Source organism: Ambystoma mexicanum, chromosome 1p, assembly GCF_040938575.1.
Source record: "Ambystoma mexicanum isolate Mex_15411 chromosome 1p, UKY_AmexF1_1, whole genome shotgun sequence".
NCBI lineage: Eukaryota > Metazoa > Chordata > Amphibia > Caudata > Ambystomatidae > Ambystoma > Ambystoma mexicanum.
Genome location: NC_090921.1, coordinates 1,296,428,513 through 1,296,446,370, shown reverse-complemented (window position 1 = coordinate 1,296,446,370; position 17,858 = coordinate 1,296,428,513). Strand labels below are relative to the sequence as shown.

The 17,858-nt window shown below is 45.1% G+C and overlaps 1 protein-coding gene across 7 annotated transcripts in view; it reads left to right on the top strand.

The window, feature by feature from the left end:
* PPFIA3 (PTPRF interacting protein alpha 3) overlaps positions 1-17,858 on the top strand; it is an 841,741-nt gene that overhangs the window by 493,638 nt on the left and 330,245 nt on the right. For 6 of the 7 annotated variants that reach the window (XM_069605740.1, XM_069605757.1, XM_069605735.1 and 3 more), the window contains 2 exons: positions 10,567-10,714; positions 12,921-13,141. In XM_069605740.1, the coding sequence (XP_069461841.1) occupies positions 10,567-10,714; positions 12,921-13,141 (369 nt within the window). The remainder of the gene's footprint in view (positions 1-10,566; positions 10,715-12,920; positions 13,142-17,858) is intronic. The other variant, XM_069605716.1, reaches the window with a different exon arrangement.

The following is a 17,858-nucleotide window of genomic DNA, read 5'->3' as shown; positions in this document are numbered from 1 at the left end:
AGAAATCAATTATTATATTTAAGAACAGAGGTGCAGAAGTGCAAAATCTCACCTTGGCTGCAGTGACTTTGGGCAACACCAGTGTCAGCAATACACATGTTATATTTGAACCTGCTCTATGATGCAGTTGTGAGGATACTGGTGCAGCATGGGCACATGTATACACTATGCTTTTAGCCTGTAGCTTTATGAAAGGGGGTCTGATGAGCAGGCTGTCCTTTCAGAAACAGAAATACTTGCATCATTTTATGTTAATAAAAACAAAGAAAGCCAGGGCTTTCACAACCATCGTCAGGTGGTAATCTGTCACACTGACTGCCCTTCCTGCTCCCCTGAGCTGACATGGAGCACGGGTCAGTTTATTTTATGTTCCTGTCATCGTCTTTATGGCCGAGGTGGTCCTCTCAGGTGCACTATTTGGTTGTCTGGCTCCTTGCTGGGTAATGAGTTTAAATCCCCTCAAGTTAGAGGTTCTAACCGCAGATAGCCAAACCTGAACTTGGTGCCCAATTCCTTTTTCTCCCACCATTACTGAGACAAATTCTCCTTATCCATTGCCATGAGTGCTTGTGCTGGGGTCCTCGTATATTCAAGGATCATGTCATCTGGGGTTCCCTCTGTCCAGTAATAGGGGCTTTTGAGGTCACCCCATTCTGTTGAATCCCCTTGTGTGAAGTGGACCTTTGCTTCCTATTCAACCAGTTCTTCCTGGCCTGCTGGTTCTCAAACCCTAGGCTGAAACTGTACTTTAGGGCTGGGGGATTGAGAGGCTAAGGCACTTACCGTCTTTCTTCACAGCAAATTGGTGAAACACGGCACGTAGCTAAGGAACCCTGCACGCCAATCCCTTCTCCTGGTCTCCCTGTATAGGGCAACAAGGAAAGGACTGTCCACAAGACTCTAAACGAGGGAAAAAGGATTTCCTGAAAAAATCCTTGTTGAATGTCCGGCAATCTATTTTGTTTCCTGTAGATAGTACGTGGTATGCACAATGCTCTTCTGTGGTTCGAATTTTCAGCAGGGATGCGTCCAGATAGCTTAGCAAAAAAACTGAGTGAGCCGAACGAAGGGTCTCAAGGAGGCTGCCCGCGAAAGGCAGCAAAGGGGGGGGTGGAAAGGCAGGAGGAAGGTTAGGCAACAGGAGGCAGGATTGCGAGCAGAGACTGTAATACAAGTAAGGAGGAAAAATACACAGGAGGAGCATCGGACAGGAAGATTACCTGTTGACAGTGTCCAAGGGCTTTGACACCAATATCAATGTGCGAACGTCTGAGGATTGGCAGGCGCCATCTTGAAATCAACTACTCTGTGCCTCTCGAATGTGTCCGTGCTGTGATGGAACCAAACCGTGTATTCGGCACAAGCGTCTGCATAGCGACCACAGAGCGGCACGTCTGACAGCATGCCCTCCTCCCCAGGGTCTGTAGGACCAGGTTTCCAGGGGTGTAGTTTGTGAAAGCGACGTACCAATCGCGGGGCATGCACGTTGGACACTGGTACCCAGGAACGCTTTGAAACATCGTAGCCAACCCTATCGATGGGGAACTCAAGACGTCCTCTGAAGTAACGAGAATCACAGAGGCAGCAGACAACGTATTCCAGAGATCCGTCAACCAAGTGTGGAACAGGAGCCTTTGTTTTACTTCTTGAACAAGTGTCCGTTACGTAGGGCTTCAGTAGAGAGGAATGGAAAACAGGATGGATCCTCTTCCAGGTATACGGAGGAGCCAGTTTAACTGCAACAGGGTTAATGACTCAAACGATACGGAATGGTCCCCAAAACAGGCAGGAAAATGTTGAAGGGGGTACCCTCTTGGGTAGGGATTTAGCAGATAACCACACTTTGTCGCCCGGATGGTACTCGGGTTGTTTAGACCGATGTTTATCAGCATATCGTTTTATCTGTGCTCGTGTATGTTGTAAATGAACTAAGGCTTATCTTTGTCCTTCATGTATGCGTCTTACATATTGGTCCACTGAAGGACTAGATATAACCGCAGGTAGATGGACTGGAAAAGCAGTAGGGTGGAATCTATAAGCACAGTGACAGGGTGTTGTTTTGAGAGAAGTATGGTGGGCATTATTGTATGCAAATTCTGCATTGGGGAGTAAGGAAACCCAGTCATCCTGAGCGGAGGTGGTGAAACAACTTAGGTACTGCTCCATGGTCTTGTTGACTCACCCTGTAAGACCATTTGTTTGCGGATGGTATCCAGAGGACAGTGTCCGTTTGATGTTTGATTCCCAGGCTCGAGCACAGATGGAACCAGAATTTTGAGGTGTACTGTGATCCTCTATCTGAAATAATGGTGGATGGTAACTCATGAAGGCGGAATATTTCTTTTAGGAAGGTCAAAGCCATGACCAGAGCACAAGGAAGCTGAGGAAGCAGTGTGAAATTAGCTTGTCTGCTGAAGGCATCTGTTACGATATTCGCAGTACGCCCGTGTGCGGGTGGTAGATCAACGACAAAGTTGGTAGCAATGACTTCCCAAGGACGTGATGGTAGAGAACGTTAGCGCAGACAACCAATGATAGCTTAGGTAGGGCTTTTATTTTGAGCGCAGATAGAACAGGATTTGACATATTTTTACATCCGTTTCCATTGTTGGCCGCCAAAATGATCTATTCGATAGGTGTAACGTGGGCACCACACTGCAGTGTCCGGCACTTCTGCTGTCATGGCACATAGCAAGGATATCCTGCTGAAGAGGAGTGTTTGGTATATACCAGACGAAGCCCGAGTAGGGTGAAACGCGTCGTTCTATTTTCTTCTGCACTGGAACTGCTGCTGCCTCCTTTGCCCATGCACTTTTAATTAATAAAGGACATTTGGCTGCACAGAACACTTTGACTGCTTGTGGATTTGTTTTTTGTGACTTCCAGTCTCTCACTAAAAGCATTGCCAGAGTGCCGTTGTGCCCCGGATTGGTTTCCAATCTTTTCTCTCTCTATATATATATATTATATAGCAATCCTTCCTTAATGTTCACATGTGAATCCGATAGAATGTTAGGATTTTAATTGAGGTAAATCGAAGTGCCCTCCCTTAGTTTCTGCAAAAGAGTGCTGATGTGGAACACAAAGGTCCGGGATTTCATCATCCTTTCTGTAATGGGTAGGTTGCCTTTCCCATTACCGACCGTTCTAGACAGGGCATCGGCTACCATGTTTTTGGGCCCATGTATATAAGTGACAAAGAAGTCATACTGTTCAAAGAAATAGACCCATTGAGCTTGTCGACTGTTCAACACTCTATATTCTGTAGAGCATGAAGATTTGTATGATCTGTTCTTATCTCCACAGGATATCTAGCCCCAACAAGGAGATGCCTCCATTCTTTGAAGGCGGTCTTGATTGCCAGGAGTTCCTTTTCTAGGACTGAATAGTGATTTTCATGAACAGAAAGGTTATGCAAGAGCTATGGCAAGTAATGTTCTTGTTCATCGTCAAATCTTTGTAAGAGAACCGCTCCAAGAGCGCTATCGGAGGCATCCGCATCAATGATAAACAGTCTGTGTTTCGGGTTGATATAGAACCAGAGCAGTCGAAAAAGCTTGCTTTAGGGTTACAAACGCTCTTTCAGTAATGGAAGTCCAAATGAAAGGTACATTCTTTTTGAGCAACTGGGTCAAGAGCAGTACTATATAGGCATAGGCGGCAATTAATTTTTTATAAAGGTTGGAGAGACCAAGAAATCTTTGTAGGGCTTTAGGGGTAGGCCAGTTTTCTTTGTGGATATCTTTCTCTGATCCATCTGGATGCCTTCTCTAGAGAATATGAAGGCTTGGCAAGGCACCTTGCTAACGCTGAAAAGGCATTTCTCTGACTTGACCAACAGATGGTTTTCACGGAGTCTGGATAAGACTTCCTTCACGTGTAGCGAATGATCTTCAAATTTTCTTGAATATCAGAATGTCATCTAAATAGATGATCATGGAGTGTAGGAGTAGATCAGAAAAGATACGATCAACAAACCGTTGGAACACAGCCGGGGCATTTGTCAAACCAAACACCATTACCTTATACCCAAAGAAAGGTGTTCAGAATGTGCTCTACCATTTGTCCCCTTCTTTAATTCGAAGCAGATGATACACGCCTCTGAGGTCGAGTTTGGCAAAGACGACTGCTCCTCTTACAGCCTCTAGGATGCCGGGGATAAGCGGCAGAGGGTATCTGTCCTGAGGGTTACACTGTTGAGACCTCTATAGTCCATCCATGGACAATAGTTCTTTAAAATCCTTTTTTGGGAACAAAAAAGAGCAAAGCTCCACATAGTTCTTTGGATTTGCTGATAAAGGCTGTTTTGCTTATGGAGTTGAAGCTATTCCAGAAGTGCCTTTTTTTCTCCAATTCAGATAGTATAAACATGCAACCGAATTGGACTACCGCCCCAGGTGTTAATTCGATGTCACAATAGTATTCACAATGTGGCAGTACACTTTTAGTTGGTTGGTCTACAAAGATGTCAAGAAAGTCTCTGTATTCTTCGGGTACTAGCTGAATGTTACATATAAGGTTCGTCTGAAGGTTCAGCTGGATTGAGGATATGGGTTGTACGACTAGGGAAACCGTGTAGCATTGTTCTCTGCAAAAGAGCGATGAAAGATGCTCTGTATGTTTACACCAAACAGTGTCCCTATTGTGCAGTTGGAGTCATGGCATGCCCAAAACAATCTGGTAGTGTGCTGCCCTTATTAGGTCGAATATGATGGTTTCATGGTGATTGCTGAACCGTAATTCCAGTCGTAGGGTGTGAGGTTATGGGCCCAGAACTGAGAGGCTGCCCGTCAGTTCCTTCCACCGGTTGTGCTTCTGTCTTCTGTTCGCATGGAATAGTGTTCGTCTGTGACCACTCTGAATCCATGAAACATCCTGCAGCTCCACAGTCAATTGGGGCTGTGGTTTCAATGAAGGTGCCCTGACCCTTTAAAGAAATACGTAGTACTATCAGAGAGATGTCACAATTTGTGGTTCAGCAAAGAGGTCGAAAGGGACTTGCCAAACTTTTTACCCCTGCAACAGTCCCTATTTTGGACAGGAAGGCTCATTTTCTGAGCGCCTCGGGGGCACCAAAGGGCATTCTTTTAGGAGATGAGCTCTAGAGCCGCGATACATGCCCAACCCTAATTCTCTTCTTCTCTTGCACTCTTCATTGGTAAGGGGGCCCCTTGTGGGCCCCTACCTGCATGGGTACAGCTTTGGGCTAAGCACCAGCCACCTTCTTGGCCCTCCCTCTTCCTTCCTGCTCTTAACACTTAGATCAAGGGTGTCTCTCGCCTGGGTGTCCGAAGAGAAGGGCTGACGAAGAAAAGGGCAATTCCAGTTTGGACCAGGAGGACCCAGTTCCCGACCCCCTGCTCAGACAGCAGGTAAGCATGCACCAACATGTGTTTACCCCCTCTGTCCCCACAGGCCATCCCCACCCTTCTTGCAGACAGATGTTGCCTGTTATTCTACCCTGCTCCCCTCCCCCCCCACTCCCTTTATCTACTTCTGCACTAGCCTGTCCTGATACATTCTGGTTGCCCCATCACGTGGCCAATGCTGGATTTGACTTTTATTGACTTCATTGATTCATGGTGCGTCACCCTTTCTCAACTCTCATGCTGGACTTCCTTTGCATCTTGTACTCATCGTGGCCCTGAATCATGCTGTTCTCATCTTCACCTTGTTTGTTGGCTTACATCATTATGTGTTACTACTGACTTCTGCAATTGTATTTGCTCTCCCCTCTTGCTTCCTTACTCTTTTTGATTGCTTACTCTGTTCTCTTCTCCTCTCCCTTTGACCCTTTTCCTATCTCCTCCCCTCATCCCCTTACTTTCTACTATGGAATAACTCTATCAGAATTGTCCCTGGGCCTAGTATGATAGCAACCTCGTCTGTCTCCTGCCTCCTCCCTTTACTTGTCCCCTCTGCCCCCCAGAACTATCTGAAATGTTGTCAGGCCTAATACAGTAATCGCCTGTCTTTTTCCCTTTCCTTCCCACTCTTCCTCTTCTTTCCTTAACTATGTCTTAGCTCTTGCACTATCTGAAATGTAATCAGGCCGAGTACGATAGTTAATTTCAGATCCTTACTGTTCATGCCCAGTAAGAATGTCATTGTATTTTCCCTTGTCCCCTCCCTTGCCTTGAAGTGCTTTGAAACACATTGAGTATAGGCGCTATGTAAATAAACTATCATATCATACAGATGCATTATTACATATATTTTTTTATTTACATTTTGACATTTACACAGCTGTGTGTATTCTCAAACAGGAAGAGAAGTCCTTTATTTGCACTTTATTTTGATGAAGGTCTTATAAATAAAGGTGTTTGTGACATCTCACATGGAGTTGGCGGCTTACAACTGAGCATTTAACCCACATAAACAATATCGAGATGTTTATTGTAAAACGCCATTCAGCCCAGAAAATATTGAGATATGATGTTTGGTCCATATCGCCAAGCCCTGGTGGCTACATTGTTTCCATTTGTTTGTTAAGAATAACTAGGACCTATTCAGTACTGTAAATAAATGTACTCTATTGTGTTGGCCCTTTACCCTTGTTGTCTAAATTGTTCTAACCCCATTCCTGTGTCCTTTTTAAAACACATAGGGCTAGTACTAACCTGCAAGTTATTCCCCTTTTATAGAGTGTTCTGAAGTAAATTCGAGCCAATTATCCATTTACTGCCATTTTCTTATCTAATAACGCCTTGTGGTGTATGTTCGTAAGTACTTATTTGACTATGTTTAATCATAATGTAAATTAAAATAAAGGAACATATATTTTTACAGTATATTGCATAGTATTCTTTACTGTATACATGTCTGGAATTACTTGTACTTTGGTACCAGCCCATACCCTCCAAGGAGTAACTCCTGACTGCTCAGCTACATTGCGCTTTGACAGATCGTTTTGGTCTAACTCGATGGATGGCCTGTTTTCCACCTAGGAAAGGTCTCCTCGCCCCTCATCCGAGGGCTGTTGAACTGTCTCACTAGCATCTGCTTTCTATGATTGCAAACTGCATGATTGGGTTCGAGCATGCAGGCTGAGGACCGAAAGGGAGCCACTACCATCGGAGTCCGATCTGGGTTGCCATGGCAGGACCACTACTCTGTGGTAGAGTTCTCCGCACCCCAGCACTGTGTTTTCCTTCATCTCTGCTGAGTTCATAAGCCACCTGGTCTCTTCCCTGATTCTGGCTATGAACATATACACCACAGCGCAAGCAGGTTAATGAGTGGCCCACCCATACAGCCACCTGCTCTGAGTGCAAGCCAGCTCGCAAGCCTCTTTGCTCAACCTTCTGCATAAAGGGTTTTATGGAGCACACATTTGCTATTTGTTTGCCACTTTTGGAACCTGCTAAATAATTGCTAAATAGTATGAGCATGGAGAGACTGGAAGAGATTGCTGTGCTTTTGGGTTGACTGGTGCAGATCAGATGGACTCTGGCCTTGTATTTGTTCAGATAATTGGTATGTGTATCCAGAAGCTGGCTTGCAGTGTAGGTCTACTGCTAGCTTTGCAATTAACAAGGTCTGCGCTATGAGTATGGTTTGAGTGCTACTGGAGGGCTGTAACATTCTGGTTGCGTTTGGATTGATTGTGCATTTAGTCTAGTTGTGTAAGGTAGCACAGCCATATTCTGCATTTAGCCTAATTGTGTAAGGTAGCAATATATTGCAAGAGGTTTTTCTAAATTCAGTCACTCACTGTCTGTCTATGAATTGTAGGCTCTGCTCCCCTTTTAAATAGGTGTTTTCCTGATTTTGTTCATATTACGTCTTTCGATGCATTTTAGACCCGGGGTTCCTTTTTGAATCTAGGTGATACATAGCACTGCTCTTTGTACATAGACGGAACCCAGGATGTAAACATTGTTCTTTGCCTAGCTAGCCAATTTTCTCCCCCAGCAGCCCACGCCTTTGTTAGTGGAAGGCACAGGCTCATTCCACACACCTGCAATCACAATGGTGGCCTCTCCAAAGATAGTCACAGGATCCCCTTTTCGGATCCCCTTTTCAGTTCTGTCACCTCCCAATTCTCCCAAATGTGGACTCCAGTCCTTCCGAGGTCGTTCAACCAAACATCGCTTTGGGACAATAATTATGATGAAAGGCGCTATACAAATGGCAAAAATGAATGAATGAAGTCACGGATACATGCATTTTCGCTACAGTGATCCCGTCACCAATGGTGGCCTCTCAAAAGATAGTCACAGGATCCCCTTTTCGGTTCCCTTTTTCAGTTCTGTCACCCCCCACTGTGGATCCTTGGCACAGCGAGCAGGATAGGGAAAAGAGTCTCTGGATGGGTCCTGTGAGAAACCAGAAGGTGTCTCACCCACTAGTCCCTGGGGATCTGTCCTCCAGGTGGCCAGGCCACGGCCATTGCTTTTGGATCCAGTTCCTGGGGGTTGACCAGTGCGGGAGGAACACCTGGGTGAGGGGTCTTCGGGCAGTGGGACACTGGATGGTGAGACGCGGTATCCCTGGCCCTGCAACACCTTTACCCCATCCTATCAGGTAGGATACGTGGGAACCTTACCCCTCTCACCTGCCCACTTTCCCTATCCCAGCACTTTCACACAGATAGCCCACTATGGGAGAAAACAGACTCACACCCCAACAGTGTATCTGACATGTCCCGCTTCTGTGGTCAGGTGAGGTCAGGCAATTACTGACGATCACTCACACCTGACTTCCATTAGACTTCCCCACATAGATAAAAGGCAGAGCACGAAAGCACACTCTGAGCGAGGCAAAACACACAAAGGTACGGCAAAACACACAAAGGTACAGCAGTTTCAAGTTGGCAGCTGAACGAGGGTAGAAAGACGGCCAACCAAGGAGGATTGGTAAGAAGGGAATTACCCTTAACCTTTTTAGCCAGACACTATTAAATTCAAGAAACTTTGAGGCAGAAAGCTTAAGGTAAGGAAACGGGACTAAAGAATCCTGCATTGTGTGTCATGAGTACCGAAGGCCCTCCCATGTATCTGACGAAGGCAGGGGGGAGCAGCAGCAACCGCCGTGGTATCGTCCTTGGCTCCTAGAACAAAGAAGTGCCAGAAAGAGCAACACAGCCAGTGTGTTGGGGAGACCGATGCAAGACCGATCTGTATTGAAGTCAAGGTTGCAAGCAGCAACATTCTATAACGAGCGCTGAAACAAACATTGTTAAGTGCGTGTGATGAAAGATGTGAGTAAAGCTAAACTGCTAATTAATGGTTGAACTTGAGAAGGAAAGATACATTACCATTGACATAGTGGTCTAGCACTGTGGATGTGCTCAATCGAAAGTCTCTGAGGTATCCCGCCAAGAGAAACGAAAGTAGAAGTTTGATGAGAATAATTGTGTGTAGTTGATCGAAGTGGTCCTGCGACAGTTTAAGCAAAACCCATAGCACATTCGTCTTTGATTTTGATATCAAGAGGAGCCGACCCCGAACGAGGGAGATCCATGGTACAAGCCCAAACGAGGGAGACAAAGTGTGAATATTGTGATAAAAACGGGGTCTCAGCCTGAAGAGGTAGACCCATGATGAACATTGAAAGCGAGAACTTGTGCATGTGAAAATCCTGAGAGGAATGGAACTTTGAGACTTTGATACGACATACCCTCTGCAGTAAAAGAGTGTTATTGGAAAGAGGTTTTGGCAGAAGGCCCTGATGTCTGTGCTTTGAACTGTATCCTCGTGGCCAAGAGGCCAGAGTGTTTGCGAAGCTCGAACGTTCCACCTTGTCCCTGCTGAAAACGTGGGGAAGGGAAGTCAACTGCTCAACCGTTTTGACATATAATTTCTTGAACACTTTCCTTTTGCGTACATCATACACTCTTTAGTATTTAGAAGTAAGGATTGGCAATAGGTTTATTAGTATAGGCCCTTTTTTTGACTGGGACTGCGTTATTATTATTTGATGGTTGTAACTTGCTCCCATCCTTAGCTTTAGGTTTAGATAGGCTTTCGCCCAGCCCCTTTGAAGTTCAATAAAACCCTTGAACTGTGATCACTTGTGTTTGTCTTCACTGTTGGATACCAATCCTTCCTTACAGTCCCCGCCAAACCACATCCATGGGTTGCATCATAGGTGGCATCCCCCGCTGGCCCCCTGATGCTCCTTGAGCCCCCCCCCCCCCGGGGAAGCAAGACGACACGAAGCAACAACAGGTTCGATCCCCGGGTCCGCGCTTAGAAACCTCTGGGTGTTTAAGCGCGTTATAAATACGTAACTAAGACAAAAAAAAAAACACAATTACGCAACTAAGAAAAAAAAAACAATTCCTGTAACAGCGCCTCGATGCCTGCTAGGTGACCACAGGAAGATGGGGATGTGAATTACCCAGGTACAAGGCAAGCATAGGAAGCGATAAATGTGTCATTCAGGTAGACGGTAAGCACAGGGAGCTGGGAACTGTATACCGATTTTGTTCTGGTGGGATAACCCTGCTTATATTGGGCTTCCCCAACGAATGAGGTGAGGCTGGTGGGAGCGCGAGGTGAATTTTCAGGTTCCTAGGCATGGCACCAAAAACATGTCTTATCACTCTCTCCCCCCCTGTAGGTCTTTACCTGGCAGTGCCTTGGAGCTGCGCTATTCCCAAGCCCCCACTCTGCCCATGGGAAGCCACATGGACCACTACAGTAGCACTGCGGTCATCCGGCGGCCAAAGAAGGGGCGATGGGCTTCCATGAAGGACGACTCGTGTAAGGTAACATGCACGCAGAGGGCAGTGCTAAGCATTATCCTCCCCTTACTAATCTCTTGGTATCATTTCTCTTTCTATGTCATTCCTCGGCGGTTTATAGTCATAATGTCGAAACAAAAATGTCGACAAACACAAATGTCGAAAAAAAAATGTAGAAAACAATAATGTCGACATCCTATACATATAATGTAAAAAGTCATTTTTTAGAAAAAAAAGTCGACAAAAAAATGTCAATTAGAACTATCAACACCTCACCCAACACCCCCCCACACCCACCCCACCACCCTCTCACCCCTCATACTCAACACATTCTAATTATATATTTATTTATTTATTTTTTCAATAAATAAATAAACAAAAAGAGTATCATTTACTATGGGGGGGTCCCCCCCAAACCCCCCCTCACCCAACACCCCCCTGCCACACCCCCACACCCCCCACCACCCTCTCACCCCTCATACTCAACACAAATTCGAAAAAATATTGAAAAAATGTCGACATTATTGTTTGTCGACATTATTTTTTTCGACATTTATTTTTCGAAATTTTGACTGTCGACATTTTTACTGTCGAAATTATGACTGACCACCTTCCTCTGCACTTTTCTGGGTCTTGTGTTGCTTTTTCACCTCACTTTCTATCTTCAAACCTTTACCTATTTTGGGCTTCTCCTCTTGATCTGTGATCTCCATGTTTATTTCATTGTCCTGTCCTCACTACTTTCTGTCATTTTCTTTCATTCAATTTCATTTTCTCTCATTTTTGCACCACTTCCTTCTTCCTTAATTCCTCTTTTTTTGTCATATTTCTTTCACACTTTATTTCTGTATTTCCTTTGTCATTTCGGATGGCTCACGTCTGGGATATAAGTGTCTTATTTTGTATCTACACTGACTTTTGACTACAAACTCTGTAAAAATAACTGTTCTCTTTGTTTGCCTTCCTCTTGGAATCTTCATCTGGTAAGTGTCTCTTCGGGCTGTGATACCAGAGGTTTATGATATATGATATGATGTGGCATTTGTAACGCGCCTATACACAAGTGTTTCAACTATGAAACTAGTAGGTTTTATTTTCTCATGTGAAATGGGAAGGATCTCCTGGGTGTGTTTGCTTTAAGCAGGGTGTTGAGTGCTTTTGAAACAAAGGTACCTTAATTGTCAAAGTTCTGACTCATGTCTTCCACTGCTTAAGAGGTTAGTGCATAGACTTAGGGAAGGGCGCATAATCCTCCTCGGGCAAGTGATCCAGCATCTCGATGTGCCTGCTCTACCAGGCTTCACTTCCTTGTGGATGCAGGCCCCTGAAGTAAGTGCTCCTATCTATCAGGGATGCAGGGTCCTACCTGGCCAGGTGAACATGAATCCCTGATCGTAGCAGGCACGCTTGTGTTCTCCCAAGGGATTGAGGGCCCCTGTTCCTGCTAGCAGTGCTTAACAAGAGAAAATAATTAATCTTTTAGAGCTAGGGGCCATGTCAGCAAAATATGTAAGCAAGAAGTTTACCACTGTAGGGGTAGCATGGGTAGGAATTGTTGTGCACTGCCAGATGAGCCCAACTCGGGCCATATTCTCTTACAGCTATCTTCCTTGACTCTGCCTCCATCCATAGGGAATTCCTTTCTTTCCCTCAGGTGATGCTGCAATAGGCTGATGCAATGGTCCGTGACCTTCTAGGATACTAGAAGATACTGTAAAGTCCTGCCTGCCTACTAACCTCATGAAACTGAGAAAACCCATTCTATTGAAGCTGTGAACCTTATATCAGTGCTCCTTTGTCTATATACCTTTAGCTACCATGTTTGTAAATTAAATGCTATGCTATTTTTATGTGTCCCCATGGTGGAAAGGGCTTTGCTTCCCTGTCCCGATTAAAGGGAGTTCCCTGTGCTTATGAAATATGTATTGAAAAAAATAAATACTGATAAGATCTCAGTCGCAATCCTAGCAGTCCTCCAAGATCAGATTACATACATGGTAGCTACAAGATAAGACCTCAAATATTGTTACTTTGAATGATATTACCTTATGGATACAGGCAATACAGGGCGCCTGCAGTCTGTTCTTTTATAATATCAGTTGTGACAGAGATGGTTTTGACTGTATAACCCATTGTGACATTGCCATCAGAGTGTATGGGGGTACTGTGTTAAGACCCTGGACAGACCAAGACGATGACTTTCATCCCTCCTTAATGTCTCATTCAATAGATTGGCAACCTGGACAAGCAGGAGTGGGAGCGGTCTCAGCAAGGCAATGTCCTGTCGAGTGTATCCCAGGGCTTCGATGGTGACATGGATGGCTCTGATGAGGATGATCGGGACACCATCTTCAGCTCGGCAGATTTGCTGTCTCCGAGTGGACAGACAGATGTGCAGACACTTGCCATTATGTTACAGGAACAGCTGGAAGCCATCAACAAGGAGATCAAGTGAGCAGCTGTGTGTGGTGTTACAAGGGTATTGGAGGGGTTGAGGGGGGGGAAGTCAGATAATTAACAGATTTATAGGGGCAGGGTAGCTGAAATGTACAAGAGGTCTAGGAAAGTAAGGGTTTTAGAATAACTTTTAACGAGTAGAGACATTTGTGAAAAGATACGCTAGTGCTATGATTTTTGGATTCTAGTTTAGGACAGTAAAGAAGGCTGGAGGTTCAGAGTCTTGGACTCTAAGGCGAAGTCTAAGGTATAGATGAATGGGTAGAGAACGTTGGTTTTAAAGAGGCTTCAAGTGATGGGAGGAAAGTGATGCAAAGGCTGGGGTATAGTGCAGCTCTTTAATCAAGCAAGTTTTGAGTGGATTAAGAAGTGCAGAGATCCTATAGAAGAATGGAAGGGTGTAGAGTTTAGGTGAGACAGAGAAGCTGGGTGGATAGAGAAGAATGGGGACAATATAGATATTTGGGTGTGAGAGAGGGTTGTGGGCTGAGGACTGCTCATCAGTCATGAATACAATCTGTGGATACTAGAAAATGATGAGCCTACCGGTACCTCAAAAGAATGTTGCGGCCATGTGAAAAAGTATGAAATGAGAAGGGTTCATGGGAACGAGCCGAAGGGACCCCTCCTTGGGGGAGGCAAATCATGAGACTTAATGGGAGTGATCCATCAAGTGTTAGGGGTGAGGTTGTCTAGGGGGGCTCGTGGGCGACAGAGAAGGTAGTAGAAATGCCTGTGCGGAATAAGGAGGCCTATGTAGAGAAGGAATTGGAGGAGGAATGGGGGGCAATGAAAAGAGATTGGGGTGAATTCCGAGATAATCAAAAACACATTTTAGGAAGGATAGGGACACCATTCATGTGGTGGAATAGTTTGAGGGAACTGAGACAATTTAGGATGATAAAGCCTGGTCAGGAAATGAAAAGAAACTCCTCGGTATAAGCCCCGTTGTTTTGGGACTCTCAGTTCTGCCTATTTCTCTTTTTGCAAATGGTGAAAAGCCTTTTTGCGTTGGTATCTACACTGTTGTATTCTCCTAGTCTCAGCACCTGGAAATCTGCATGTGATTTAAATGTAGTGGTGTCAATGATGATAATTAGGAGTTAAACAGAGAGGCCATTAAGTGCCTAATGAAAGGTCACCAGGAAAGGAAATGGAGGGGGTCATCGGGTGGAAAACCTAAAGGCCACAGAAGAGGGGAATGAAGAGGCACTGGAGATAAAGACAACTATCAGAAGGGGAAACAGGACATCCATTTATGGAAAACAGAGTTCCAGGGTGAGGGATAGAGAGGCCCATACAGAGGGGACCATAAGACCCAAGGGAGTTTGGGGGATAGAGGCACATCAGGATGGGAAATGGATTGGGCATTAGGGAATAAAGATACCCATCATGGAGGCGCCTGTTAGGATATATTTTTCTTTTTCTTTTTGTTGCCGTTTTGTAATCTAGTTCGATGAGGCCTTCAGCAGATTTGCTGACTGCTTTGAGACCATGACCTGATTTTTGGGTGTGAGGTCCTTTTTAACCTCATGCCCTTACTCAACACATGACTGCAAACCACGCAAAACAATGCCCTAAGAGCCGCACTGACCATCGCCAGAAGAGACCATATATCTCATGCCAGACGTGAAGCACGGTGGCTTCAGGTCAAAGAGCGCATTGTCCTGAAAATCCTTACCATCACACATAGATGCATTAAGAACACCGCTCCCACCTACTTAGCCGAAGCTATATCAAGAACCACTTCCACTCGCCCCACCAGAGCTCAGTACACCAACCAGCTACACATACCTCGCATCAAGAGAGTCACAGCTGGAGGGCTAGGCTTCTCTTACATTGCACCAAAACTATGGAACTCACTCCCTGCCACCCTCAGAGCTGAAACTTCCATCTCCGTCTTCCGCAACAACCTCAAGACCACTCTCCTCTACGAGTAACGCAACCTCCTACCCTACCCCTGTCTTGTATATTGTAACATAAACACAAATGTATACTAGATTATAAACCTGTATATATATACTGCTATCCTATGTAAAACTAATGCTCACTATGTAACATATGTATGATTCTTGACCCTGTAACTAAGCTTTGTAGTGTAACAAGTGCCACGATCTCCTCAGACTGCTGTGCGCAATATAAATGCGAATAAAATAAAATAAAATAAAACATCTTTTTGTGGGCCTGGGTTAGTTCTTAAGGCTACCAGTGCAGGAAGCACTGCCCCCTATTTAAGTCAATGTGTAGTACTGATAGCTTTAATATGGATATTAACTCGGGGGAAATATGTTTCCCCTTTCAGTTGACTGTATGGGCATTTTCCCCATGCTTGGTGAAGCCTAAACTGGCTGGTGGCAGTGGTACCTTTTTATTTTATGCTTTTGTTTTGTATGCACTTCTCTGCCTATTTTACTTTTTTTTACCCTGTGGAGCCTTTTTTGCATTACAGTGCTTGGAATCGTTTGCCATGTTTAAGCCCTGTCTGTGTGATTCACTTTCCTTTTAGATGTCTTCTTCCCAGGCAGAGGTAGTGTTAGGACAGAATTCAATTGTTGAGGGTTCTGCAATCCCATTTTATGAGACCCTACTCATTTTCTTTTTCTCACCTCTATTCTTCTGCTGACTCCCCCCTTCGTCTAGCTCCCTTATTGTAATCCTATAGTAGCCAATGTAGCTCCAAGGACACAGTTACTTTCTAAGTTCCACATTGTTGTCCTTGGGTGATTTTACCACTCTACTTTGGTTTTAGGTGTTGGGGCAGTGGAAGCTCATGTTTAGCTTCCACATGTGCAAGCAGATTGCATGCATTAGTAGTCCAATGTACCTTTTTAAGGTAGCCATTGATATCCTTTTTTTAAAAGTTCTGCTCTCAGCCATTTTGTTTCTTGGCCTTCGTTTGTTCAGGGAAACCATGAGGCAGGCCCAAAATGGCTGTTGTGCACATGTGTGATCCTAGCCATGCACCCTCTGTAGTGATTTGAACTGGTCTAGACCCGTTCCTGGCCCTGGGCAGGACATTACACTTAGTTTGTGGGTGGTCTGGGGTTCCTGTCGGCTTTTGGGGCCAACCTGATTGGCTGGCTGCGGAAACCTTTGTTTTAAATCCCCTAATGTGATTGCTGGGCTGTAAATAACCAGCCTCTGTTAGTGTGCAGGTACATATTGAGGAAACCCAGTTCCTGTAGTCAATTCTGCTGGATTGTTTGGAGGTGAGCAGGTCTGCTTACCCGATGGAAGATTATGGCACTGAAAACAGTTTTTTCAAAATTATTTTTTAGGCCCATTCTAGCCATCCTGTTGTGTCTGGTGGCTCGCCTGTGCCATAGTTAGCCCTTTCGTGTGCTAAGCGTCTTTCCCTGGTCTTCATCTGCTTCGACAGGCCTTCCATCCTGGCACCATTGTAGAAGGCCTTTTTGTGCCTTTTACCACCAGGCTCTCCCACCTTGATGCTGGAAGCAGTCAGTCTCTGGAAGGGTGTTCATACTGCCAGACCCCGATACACCTGCTTCTCTAGGCTGTCCTGAGCTGTCACTGCCAGTGTCCTGCTGCAGCGAGTATTTTTGCTGGTGTACTATCCATGTTTGCCTGGTGACCCGCCAGCATCTTTCTTGTGCAGGTTCCCCCATCCTATTGGGGATATCTCTTTTAGGCAAAGTTTATATGCAGTACCCTCTGGGAACACTACAAAAAACTCTGACTACAGGTATAGGAAACCCAGCCTTTGGTATAAGCTTGTACTACACAGTTTTGGTAGCGTGTTGAGCAGCCAGGCTTATCTCAAGAGGGGTCAATGTGAGCTGTAGTGGAGTTACACAGAGATTCACAGTTACAAGTATTCAAATAAACTCTTACACTCAAGGTTTCTTGCATAAACAATTATTAATTTATCAGTCAGTATAAGCCTTCAGAAGGGAGCAATATAATAGTAACTCACAAATACACTTCAATACTGAACACTCTTAGTTTTTAAATCAGTAAAGACCCTTTTGGGATGGCCCACAGACATAACCTACACCCACAGGTGACTTCAATGGCTAGGGTGCTGGGGACATTAATATCTTACTGTTGGCATTTAGAATACTCTTGGAAGTTGGTAAAAGGCAAAGGTTATTAGAACAACAAGAGACCACAAATATTCTTAAGCAGGCCAATACTTTTGGATCCCCCTAGAAGAGTCATTCAGTTCAATAGGCAAGCCAATGTCAATGAGCAAGTCTTGTATAGGATGAAGTACTTCTGGTAAGTAAATGGAAAAGTCTTTGCACAAGTTCTTAGAGTCTTTGATGAAAAGAAGAATCAAATGTAGGGCCACAAGCTGATTAGACTTGTGAGTAGTAGAAGATGCAAGCAACTCTACAGCAAGAGGTAAGTTCTCTCAGACCATTTACAGTACCTTACAAATGAAGAAAAGATGCAGCAGATGACTTCTGTTCCTGTGCAGCTCTGCAGACCTCACGGTGCCTGGGCCTTAGTCGTGGGGACAAGAGGGAGGACGTCGGGGGACTCGTGCAATGCTCTGGGACGGTCAAAACTTGCAACCGGCAAACTTCACTTTCAGTGGCTGTTCAGTGTTTCAGCTCCTCGCATCTACCGCACATAGTAACACTGCAGTTCCTGGCTGTCGAGATGGACTTTCCTTGCTTCTGGGGTCCCGCACTCTGTTGAGGGGGCTCGGGCTCAGTCAGTTTTGCTTCCTGGGAGTCCAGAGGAT